Source organism: Cotesia glomerata, linkage group LG10, assembly GCF_020080835.1.
Source record: "Cotesia glomerata isolate CgM1 linkage group LG10, MPM_Cglom_v2.3, whole genome shotgun sequence".
NCBI classification, from domain to species: Eukaryota; Metazoa; Arthropoda; class Insecta; order Hymenoptera; family Braconidae; genus Cotesia; species Cotesia glomerata.
The window spans coordinates 57,115-69,929 of NC_058167.1; the positions used below are offsets into that span (position 1 = coordinate 57,115).

Here is a 12,815-nt window from a genome sequence, read left to right on the forward strand (position 1 = left end):
AAATCAGTGACACTGCTTCAGCTGAGAGTACTGGCGCATCGTGTAAACATATGTTTCATACACTTTGTGTAAAGGTGCGTTATTGTTTACAAACAAAGGTAGATGCCAAGGCTTTTGTAGCGGTTAGGTGTCCGGTCTGTCCATTACCTACGGACTCTGCTGCAGTGCTGGCGCAGATTAATGCCAAGCTAGATTTGTTAACTACGATGAATGAAAAATTAACAGGTCTGACGGAGCGTGTTGACAAATTACAAGATACCTGCGGTACATTAAATGATCGTGTCACGAAGCTTGAGGCAGGAGGGTTGCCAGACATTGGATCTTCGAATAGTGCTGCTTTTATAAAGCAGGTTGCGGATCAGGTTAGCAGTACAGTAAAGGCATCGTCTGACATTAATGTGGAAATACGTCAGCTTCAGTTGGAGTCTGCATTACTCAGTGACCAATTTGTTGTTTCTGGTTTTAAGGAAGTTGAATCAGAGGATTTGCTTGATATGGTTGTGCGGCTTGGGTCTATGATGGGTGTGCCTGACTTAAATTGCGATAGGTTTCAGTATGCGGACAGAATTGGCAAGAAGGGTCCAGGGGCTAGATGTCGCGAGATTGTTGTCAAGTGTAAGTCGCCACAGACTGTCAACAGTTTTATTGCTGCAAGGAGAAAGCTTAAGGATCTTACGGCTAATGTGATAATTCCAGGCATGCCTAGAGTGCCTATTTATGTTAGTAGGAGGTACCCGCAATCGCTGTACAAAATAAAGCGATCATTGATAGGAAAATATCCAGCAATAGATAAGAGAAACATCTGGATTGCTAACACATGTGTTTGTATTCGTCCTAAGGTTGGGTCTGAGCCGGTCAAGGTGTACCCATCAATGGACCTTGATCATATTCAGGGGCTGTCTGCATAACGTGAACATATTGACTCTCCACAACGTGTTGTCTCAGCTGTAATTCCGAGTGTACCTAATTATTTAAAACTATGTCACCTTAATGCTCAATCACTTGTGCCTCATGTTGATGAATTTCAAGAACAATTTAGATCTGATTTTTCGGATGTTATTGCTGTGTCTGAGACTTGGCTCAATGCGAATGTTGTTGATGCTCAGATTAATTTGCCAAGCTTTCGGTTACATAGAAATGACAGGAGGCTGCGTCATGGGGGTGGTGTTGCATTGTTTGTGAAGAATACATTGTCTTCAAGGGTAGTGGCATGCTCATCGAACTTATCAGATTTTGAATTGGAATATATTGCTGTTGAATTACTGGCTGATAACAGCAGAAAGATATTAGTTTGTGTTATTTACCGACCGCCGCGAGCGGCATTGTTTGATGCTTTTGAGCAAAACTTTGATCAGCTGCTGCCTTTTTACAACAACATTGTGATTATTGGTGATTTAAATATTAACATGTTGACGGATTCTTATGAGTCCAAGTGTCTGAGGGACTTCTGCAGCATGCATGATTTGTATTTGGTTCCCTATGCTGCTACGCATCATACGGCGACATCGGACACGTGGATTGATCATTGCATTGTGAGTGACCAAGCAGCGGTTATTTCTTCAGCTCAGTCAGATGTGCCTTTTTTGTCAGGACATGATGTGATATCGGTGAATGTGAATTTTGCTATGACAAAGCAGCAGGCAAAGACAATTAAGTGTCGCAGTTGGAAGCTAATCACTCCGGAAGCCATTGAGGCCCAAGTGTTAGAAACTGAGCTACCGATGTTTGATCGTTATAAGACATTGGATGAGTCGGTTACTACTCTGAATGGTGGTATTTGTCGAGTTTTGGACTCAATTGCTCCTGAGCGTACAATCAAAGTTTCTAGGTTACCAGCTCCGTGGCTTAATGACGACATACGTGATCTCCAAAGCAGAAGGAATAAGTTGTATAGAATTTTCAAAAGAACTGGGTATGCGTATGCTGAGTTTTCCAATGTGTGTCGTCTAGTTAAACGAAGGATTTTGGCTGCCAAGAAGGATTATTTAAAATCGAGGCTAGAACTTCATGGAAGTCCGAAGGCAATTTGGAATGATTTCAGGCGGCTTGGGCTTCTCAAAACTAAGTCATCTGTAAATCCGTTAAATCTTGATGTTGAAGGACTCAATGATTATTTTGTGTCAATTGGTGGCAGTTGTGTAAGCGATGATTTGCTGCTGGCGGCGTGCATATGTGGCGATGGTGATCAGCAGTTTACTTTTGTTGAGATTACTATTAGTGATGTTGAAAAGAACTTAAAACGCATTAGCACAGGTGCGGTTGGGCCGGATGGGATTCCAATTGGGTACTATAAGCTATTACTGCCATTTTGTTTGCAATCGATTGTGGACTTGCTCAATGCGTCATTGGTGTCATCAGAGTTTCCGAAGCAGTGGAAAGATACATTTGTTATTCCGATACCGAAGGCGAAATCGCCAGAGCATTTCAGTGACTACAGACCAATTTCCATTCTGTGTTCGTTATCAAAGGTGCTTGAGCGCTGTGTCTATGAACAATTAGTCTGCTATGTTACGGCTAATAACTTATTAGATCCTTGTCAAACTGGGTTTCGTGAGGGAATGAGTACGCAAACGGCATTGCTTCGATTATGTGACGATATACGTGCTGGAATCGATGAGCGGTTAATTACTACTGCAGTGTTTTTTGACTTTACAAAAGCATTTGATAGTGTTGATCATTTGCTACTACTGATGAAGCTACGAGAACTGAACCTTTCAGAGAGTGCACTAAGGTGGTTTCATTCGTATTTGACGTGCAGGCGTCAGGCGGTAAAAAATGAGGATAATGTCTCGTCATGGAAAGAGCTGACTAGTGGAGTGCCTCAGGGGAGTGTGCTTGGACCGCTGCTGTATGCACTGTTTGTTTCGGAGCTTGGTTCTGTGATAGACTGTAAGCATATATTTTATGCTGATGATCTAGTGATCTATGTTATTAGCAAAATGGAAGGAATTGGACAGGCAGTGGATGGGTTGAACGCTACGATTGTGAAAATTGAAGATTGGTGCCGTCACAATCGGCTCAAACTTAATGAGGCTAAGACAAAAGCTGCTATTTTCGGCAGTCGGCAACATGTTAGCAGTCCAATTTGTCAGAATGCACCTAGTGTGCTCGTAAATGGAGTGCCTGTTGTCTATGTCTCCACTGTCAAGTATCTTGGTGTTCTCTTAGACAGTACTTTGTCTTGGCATGACCAAGTGGTATCTACTAGCCAACAAGCGATGAGTTGTCTTGCTCGATTGAAAATGAACAGTAAGGTGCTAAGTGCTTCAATGCGGAGAAGACTAGTTGCTGCTCTGATATTGCCTATATTTGATTATTGCAGTGCTGTATTTACAAATATTTCGGGGACTTTGCAACTTAGGCTCCAGCGGAAGTTCAATGCTTGCATCAGATTCATATTTGGAGCTCGGCGGTTTGAGCACATAACACCTTACAGGAGGAGACTTGGATGGTTGACGCTCCGAAGTAGGCGTGAGTTTCTAATTTTGAGTCTGGTGTATAAAATGCTAAATATGCAGCATCATAAGTTGTTGCATTCGAATTTCAAAATATTGCTTGATGTCAGGAGTCGTGCTGAGCGTAGAAATCAAGTTCTGCATCAGCCTGCCTGTAGGACTGTTGCCTATGAAAATTCATTCTTGTTGACTGCAGTGAGGGAATGGAATCAGTTACCGAGTGATCTTGTGGCCGTGAATTCTTCAGCTGAGTTTCAGACGTTGTGTTACAAATTAATTTTTGATAAAGGCATTTGAACTAGAGAGTCAATAATAATAATAAGTGTTCATTTACTTATATGATTAAAATGTTATTCAAAATGGTTTCTAATTTTGTATTCAGATTACTATTTAATTTTGTATTCAAATTACTTTTTAATTTTGTATTCAAATTACTTTATAATTTTGTATTCAAAGTACTTAATCACTATGTAATAATACTATTAAATATCTACGGCCTTTAGGGAACGTCAGTTCTAGGGCCGAATGTCTTCAATAAAATAAAAAAAAAATAAATAAATAAAAAATCCTTTCCTACCAATATCCTGTTACGTGAATGTGGAACGCTTCACGTAATAATTACCGTAACTCCTATTCTTTTCCGCTTCACAGCATTATTTATATTTGTAAAAAGACCATGATAATTATGATCATGATAATGACAGTTATGATTATGACCATGACAATTATGATCATAATAATTGTGAGAATGATAATTTTGATCATAAAAGTTGTGAAAATAGTTATGATGGCAAGAGCATGGACAAAGACAACGACTATGACGACGACGTTGATTATGATGACGATGATGATGATGATGATGGACCTAGTTTAAGTCAACAACAATATATGCCTGAAGTCTTAGTGAGAACGTTATTGACAATGGCAAAAAAACTTAAGCGCAATTTTAGTTACACAGATACTGCTGTGTAATAATATCAGTTATACTGATACGATTATGAAATTGCTTGATACTTGTAGTAACACGAAATCGACGCATTCACCAAGATATTACTGGAAAAAAATTCCGTATAAATATTTGGATGTTTAACAATCCACTATTTTTGTAGGCGGTGCTTTTCTTATGTCGGCCCTCAACGGACTGTACCAAAAAAAAAAAAGATAAGTTACAATGTAATCACTGTAGGTTGAATTTTAACGTAAAAAATGTAGCTCAAGGGAATATATTTGTTTATTTATCACTGAAAGAGCAACTGGAGCATTTTTGCAAAAATCATCATGATTTAATAATAAATCATAATGATCGACCAAAATCAAGATATGATAAGTATTAATTTTAGTCTTGACGGCGTTCCAATATTCAAAAGTTCAAATTGCTCCATTTATCCGCTGTTATGCTCCGTTAATGAATTATCACCTGCAAATCGAAGAAAAAATATTATGGTGGTTAGTTTATGGTTTGGAAGAGGAAAATTAAAATCCGTGAATGAATACCTTCGTCCGTTTGTTAAAGAATGTGAACAACTATATCAAAATGGATTCAGTTACACATATAACGGTACGGTTTTCACAAAGAAGTGTCGGGTGTTGAATTGTGTTTGCGACTCTGTGCAAAGACCTGTGATGAGAGGATCAACACAATTCAATGGCGAATTCGGTTGTGGGATGTGTTTACATCCAAGTGAAACTGTTGAAAAAGGAAGAGGCCATGTGAGAGTTTATGCAGTTTTCGGGAATAACAGCCTATTTGGAGAAGGATTACGTAACCATGAAAGTACTTTGCAACACGCTGAAAACCATGAAAAAGGCATGAAACTTAAATCATTATTGTGTGGCATCCCTAATTTTGATCTTATCAAGAATCTAGATGTTGATTGGATGCACTGTGTTGGCTTAGGAGTTTGCAGATAGTTTGGCGATCTATGGTTCAGCTCAGTAAACAAGGATGAAAAATTTTACTGCGGAAATTTATTGAAGAAAGTCGACAAAATTCTAACATCTTACAAACCATCACTCGAAATTTCAAGAACTCCGAGAAAAATGTCTGATCGAGTACACTGGAAAGCACATGAGTGGGTAGTGTGGCTTTTGTTCTACAGTTTACCGACTTTGAAACTTGTATTTCCAAGAGATTTGATAGAGCACTGGAGCTTATTGGTTGAAACTGTAACAATCATGAACAAATGTTCTATATTGCCGTCAGAAATTCATAGAGCTGAACAACTACTTGTTATGTTCGTCAAAGAAACAGAGGTACTGTATAAAAAAAGTAGCATGACTTTTAATGTGCATTTACTGTTACATTTAGCCGAAGGTGTTAGAAATTGGGGACCTTTATATACGCATAGTGCATTTATCTACGAAGATTTCAATCAAATATTGAAAGAATATGTACAAAGCGTTAACAGAGTTGCTCTGCAAGTCTGTGATACAGTTAGAATGAAAATTGCAGTTGCGAATTCAGAAGATGAGTGCGCTGATTTTCTAACAGAATCACAAAAAAAATTTCTACATAAATTATTTGATAGAAACGTAAAACACAAAAAATCACAAAAGTTAAATGAATTTGTTGAGATGATCGGTAATTCATGCCACAAGTTGAAAAAACGAAGATATATTTTAGAATTATACTCGATTGACAAGAAAATTAGAAAAAATGATCAGATCAAAATTTACACTCGAGCAAGAATTGATAAACAAATCATTTACAGCAAAAAGTATTCTCAAAAAAGAGTCACAAAACAAAAAAACTATAGAGTGCTACTAAAAAATGAAGAAATATTTGAAGTGGAAGTATTTGTTACAGTCAAAAAAGAAAAAACTGAAGATATTCAAGGATACGTGATTGGAAGGTACTTTGACAGAAAAAGAGGAAGCTTAATATCTGGGAGAAGTTTAGATAATTTAATACGATTAAAAAGAACACGAGGATCTTTGAGAGCCGTACAAATAACTCAAATAAAAGAAAGGATCACTCTTTTAGATAATAAGCTATTGGATTATTACGTTGCTTGTATACACCTAAGTCACTGTGAATTATTAACTTAAACTCTGTAAAAAAATGATATATCATTCTATATATATATATATATATATATATATATATATATATATATATATATATATATATATATATATATATATATATATATTTATATATATGTGTGTGTAACAAATTTATAAAGAAATATATTTTTTCTTTACAGTATATTTCAAGCTGATTAACCCTTTTCTGTTTAAGGTCGAAAGTCACCCAAAATGAATCTTTCGATGAAATTCGCTTTCTTTAATTGTTTTTTTTTAACTTAGTCTGCAATTGACTTTTTTCAATCCTTTCAAGACCCAAATTACTTAAGAAAAATTCGACAATTACCTCTGCCATCTTGGATGTTCTTTCTCGGCACGCAGTGCAATTGATTTACTTAACGGCTTTTCAGAATCAAAACATTTCTTAAAATCTCCACCCGAAGAGTTCATTAACCATCTTGAACGATTTTCTGCAGCCAGCCCTAATCTGATCCAAACTTCTCTTCAAGCCTGAATCCCTCAGGAAAACATTGCACAATGACCATCTGGACCATTTTGAATACTTCTTTGCAGACGTTTTTAAGACTGAATTCCCCTATTACTTTTCAGGCCAAAGTTATGTTCACAAAAATCTTTACAACTACACCTTTTAATATTTTTGATGCTACTCTATAGTCATGCTCGCCACTAATCTCCCTCGCCCTTTCTAGGTTTGAAAGAGCTGAATAAAATTTTGCAAAATGTTTTTCCTGATTACTTTAGTTGCTTCTCCATATCCACCGACGCAGCTGACTTTTCGTAAATTTTTCCTGATCCAAATTACCTTGAGAAAAATCCAGACGGCTATTACTAACTATTTTTTTGGATTCAGCATAACAATTTTTTAAGAGGTAGCAAATTCTGCACCCGACCTCCCCTATTCCTTTTCAGACTTGAATTCTTTCAGGAAAACAGTATAAGTTCATCATTCTGACTATTAGAGATACTGTTTTATAGCAAACTCCACAGCTAACTCTACTTCCTACTTTCCAGATCTAAATTACCCACAGAAAAATTTACCTGGTGATTATCCTGACTATTTTGAATGAATCTTTGAGACCATCACCACACTGGACCTCTTCTAATCCTGTTTAGGCCTAAAACAGCTCAAGAAAACTCCACGCTGAGTTTCTCCTGATAAACTTACATACTTTCCTGCATCAATCAACTCTGCATCTAATCTTCTCTAATATTTGTATAAGTCTAAATTTTCCGAGGATATAGTCACATGGAGTCTTCTTGCTTACTTTGAATACTTACTCGCGGCCATTCCCACTACTGACTTCATCTCCTACTTTCCAGGATAAAAAAAAAAACACCGAGAAGAATTTGCAGAGTGGTCCGACAGCCAATTTCGAATATTTCTCTGCACCCACCCGCGCACCTGACCTCTCCTAATTTTTCCTAGACCCAAATTACCCCGAAAAAATTCACAGAGTGGTCCTGCTGCTCATTTTGGAAACTTCTCTGCAGCTTCTCCCACAGTTAACTTCCCCTACTCCTATTTAGGTCTAAATACCTTGAGAAAAATCCTTATGGCTATCCCTTTGTCCATTTCGGATGCTTTTTATTCTACATAAACTATCTTGGACCCCTTCTTTCCTGCCTTCTCTGAATGATTTACTAATTTGCCGCATATATTGCAAGTATATCTGAAATATATTTTTTATATAATTTAAATATAATCAATATGTACTTTGCGTATATATTCTTGCTTATATTTTTAATATACACTCACTACATTTTGAGTATCTTTCCCATATATCTGGACATTTATATTTTATTTATAAATCGAAAACATTTCCTGTATATTTTTTTTATTTATCAAATATACTTACCAAATAATTATAATATATCCTCTCAATTATATTTTTTATCTATAGCAAGTATACGCTACGTATATTTTTTTAAACTTCTATTGCGTTTTTTATTAGTAATACTATATATATATGTCACGTATACTAACATTACTTTGAGGGTACATTTTAAATATATAAAAATCGGCTAAAAGTTATGTAAATGAAATATATTTCAATTATATATTTTTTATAAATAATATATATTTTTATATATTTTGCTTATATTTGACTTATATTTTCTTTTTATTTCATGTATACACCATTTATATCTGAAAATATATTTTCAATATATTTGACATATAAATTTTTTTCCATGGGGGAACACATCTTAATAGCATTCTAGTATGCCTCAATATTCCAACAGTTTATCATACTCTTCTGAAGAGGTATGAAAGAGACGTAAGTATAAGTATTGAAAAAGTTGCCAAAGTAAGTTGCAGAAATAGTATTAAGATTGAAAGGAATCGGACGATAGTTCATAACAGGTAGTATGTTTTCTGATCCTGATAAGAACACAACAATCAAGTAGTAATGAGTTTTTAATCAGTTCAGTGCATGTCACCAATTTAATATTTAATAGTAATTTATTTTTTAACATTTAAGCAAAAATAAGAGACTATAGTTATAACTATACTCATTTAGTTACTGTTAATTTATTAAAGATTAATAGAAATACTAATAGTTGCAGAATGAAGTATACTTATAACTAATAGAAAAATGTACTAATAACAGCAAATAATCAAAAATAAATGTTTCTGTAAGAAACTAATCAATTGTAGTTTTTATTGTAGATTTAGACTAAATTATTATAAGGATATTTTAATTAATATCTTTAGAAATATTTAATTAAAAAATTATCAAACCGATTTAGTCAGAATTTATTAATTGAATAGTCATTTCTTTTCAGATCATTCAACAACTATTGGTCACTTGTCAGGATTGATTCTAGCATATAGTACATGAAACAAACGATGTGCAAGGTGTCAAAGGGGTCATGAGAAAGATGACCATGACTGTTGTGAAAATTTCAGCGGTGTTCGAAAGCAATGGAGCTAGATATAGCTGTTGAAATGCTTTTACATAATCAAGATATTGGAGCTGATCGAGTAACAGTTAGTACTTTAATTGGAGATGATGACTCGAGCACCATTGCTAGATTACGAAGAGAATCTGATCATAAAATTGTGAAATAGGCAGATTTAAATCATGCTACATCAGGCTTGAGTAAGCACTTATATACTTTAAAGACTTTAACTGCACCTGTTATTCAATATCTGAAATATTGTTTTCGATGTTCATTAAAAAGTAATCAGGGTAACGTTGAAACAAGTAGGCAAGCTTTACTCAATATCTTACCACATGCATTTGATGATCACACAAACTGTAAAGAATAGTGTGGATTTCATAAAAATCCTGAAAAGTATGAACACAAGTTACTTCCTGGTGGTAAAGGGTTAACTGGTGATGATTCAAAGTACTCTTTAGAAAAAATCTTTAGAAATTTTGCAAATAATGCAGAGCAGTTAGCACCTTGTGGTTCAAGTCAAGCAAACGAGTCTATGAATATGAAGATTGCCAGCAAACCTCCAAAGGCTCGTCACTATGGTGTATCAGAATCTAATGACTTTAGAGTTGTTACAGCTGCATGCGAGAAATATATAAGATTTTCTTTTATCAAAAATGTAAACCAAGAAATGGGTTACTCACCACCGACGAAACATTCCTTGAAATTCTTAGAACAAAAAGATAATTTGAAAAGACTCCAGGCAGCAAAAACTAATACTGTGGCAGCAAAAAAAAACGTCGACAACTTTTTACATCTCGAATGAAATCGAATACTAATGCACAAAACCGTGAAGGCATTTGTTATCAGTCGCAGAGTGGGTTAGATATTGGGACAGAATTTGTTGATCAGCCAGTTCCAAAAAGTTCTATAGCTAAAGATGAGACTGTAGTAGCTGTCTTCTTCAACCTCAAAAATACAGGTTTTGGGCATTCCTGTGAAATAGTTCAAATCGTTGTCAAGTATAACGATACTGAGTATAATGTATATATTCTTCCAACAAAAGGAATCCCTCCCAGTGCATCGGCTGTTACTGGCCATACTACAAAAGGTGGAAAATTATTCTTATTAGGAATTAAAGTTGAGACTATATCTGCTAAGTTCGCTGCAGATGGACTTTTATCTTTTTTAAAGTCAACAAAACAAAGAGTTATTTTGACAGCACACAACTGTATAAGATTTGATGCTCCGTTAATTATTAGACTAATGAAACAGGTTGGATTATTAATAGAGTTTAAAAATATAGTTAGTGGATTTTGTGACACGTTACCATTATTTAAATCAAAATTACCTGAACGAAAATCCGAAATATTAAGTTTTAAACAATCTGCATTAGCAGAAAAATATTTACAAGCAGATGATTTGAAAGGTGCTTATAATGCAATTAACGATGTATCGGTTCTTCAAAAATTAGTTTATCACGCTAAAATTAGTATCACTCACGATGAGCTTAAATTAAATACAGTGACAATAAATTATATTGCATGTTTCTAAAGTAAATCAAATATAACTAGTAAATTGTTGTCTGAAATACGTGTACTTGCGAAATCCAATAATAAAAACAACTCTGACAATAATTAAAATAATAAGAAAAATAGTAGTGATTTATCTGCCAATATGGGAAAAAAATTTGCTGACGCTAGGATCAATTTAAAAACAATTACAGACACCTCTACATCGAATAGAGAAAAAGGAATAAAGATTCTACTTCCCTAGCGAATTCAAACATACCGATATTTTGAGTATATTTTGAGTATTTTTAACTTCCCGCTAAGAAAATCGAAGATTTTCAAAAATCGGGAAGTTATTGTTTTTACCCCGGTTTCGAAAATCGAGTTTTTATCAGATTTCGACATTTTAAGGTCCTAGGAAGCTTCCTTGACTACTCCTGCGAGGTTGTCATTATGTCTGTATGTATGTATGCACGTATGTATGTATGTATGTGTGTGTGTGTGTGTGTTTTTTTTTTTTTTTTTTTTTTTCATAGAGGAGGTAAAATACATTTACCTATGCCAGGACTTGGTGTTGGTGCCTGGGTATGTCGGACTCAGAAGTCAATATTATTTTGCAACAATACCGACTAAACATCCTCCTCTCTCTTTTCCCCATCGATGTTACAGGGAAGACTGGATCGGGACCACGTTAGCATTACTTCGATCCAGTCCATGTTGTGTCTAACGACACCTACTTCTTGTTACTACTGGTTTCTAATCCCTTTCTGCAATTTTTCGTTTAAAAGGCGCTGCGCGTAGGCTGCGACAGCTAACCAGTTTTCTTCTTTTTTGATCATGCAGGTTACCAAGCTCTCAGGGGAGAACGTTGTGCCTATTGTTTCTTCGGTGCTAATTCTGTCCTCCTTCCACCGATCACACTCGAAAAACGTGTGCTCGGCGTTGTCAATTTTGTCTGGGCAGTATTTGCACGTTGGTGTGCTGTGCAAACCCATCTTGGAAAGATAGGCATTGAACTGCCCATGTCCCGTCAATAGCTGGGTCAGGAAGAAGTCCGTGTCCCCGTGCTTTCGAGAAAGCCAGACGTTGATGTTTGGAATCAGGCGCGCTGTCCATCTGCCCGTCTCTCCCGATGTCCATCGGTCCTGCCACTCTTGTTGCGTTTCCGCCTTTATCCTCGTTCTTGCGTCCTTCATGTTTTCGTCACTATCTTTAGCGTCATAGAGTTCAACTCTCTCGAACGCTAATAGGTCGATGGGCGTGGCTCCCGCAATGACGAATACAGCCGCTTCGGAAACTGTGCGGTAGGCGCAGGCAACCCTGAGAGCGCCTCGCCGCAGTACTGCTGCTATCTTTCGCCGGTAGGTCTTCTGCTTTAATATATCTGCCCATATCTCAGCTCCATAAAACAGTACCGAGTGGACTGCTTCTAGAAGAACTCTTCTCTTTTTTGTTCTTGGTCCCATGGTGTTGGTCATAATTCTTGCTAGGCTAGACACCGTCTTGCTGGCTTTCTGGCATGCATTATCGAGGTGTTCGCGAAAATATAGTTTCTCGTCTATCATTACCCACAGATAGCGCTTGGCCCTTGTTGACGTTAGTGATGTTCCTCCCATGTCCACTGCGAATGGTTTTGGGAACCATTTTTGACGAGTCAGAACGACCATCTCGGTTTTGTGCTTGGTGAGTTTCAGGTGGTGTTTATCGAGCCAAGTCTCGACGGCATCAATGGGTTCCCGAACTAGTAGTTCTGCCTCCTCTACGCTGTCTACTATTATTGTGGCCGCGACGTCGTCTGAAACCCCGTTAGCTCTACTTTCTTTGGTAACGGAATCTTAAGAAGCTCGTCATAGTCTGCGTTCCATAAATTGGGCCCCATTATTGAGCCTTGCGGCACGCCAGCCGTTATGGCGTATTCTTG

At 36.5% G+C, this 12,815-nt stretch overlaps 1 protein-coding gene across 1 annotated transcript; it reads left to right on the top strand.

Moving 5' to 3' along the window:
• The first annotated feature begins 10,205 nt into the window (after positions 1-10,205).
• LOC123272868 lies at positions 10,206-10,937 on the top strand. Its single transcript, XM_044739881.1, has one exon. It carries the CDS (start codon positions 10,206-10,208, stop codon positions 10,935-10,937), a length of 732 nt encoding a protein of 243 aa, XP_044595816.1.
• The last annotated feature ends 1,878 nt before the right edge of the window (positions 10,938-12,815 follow it).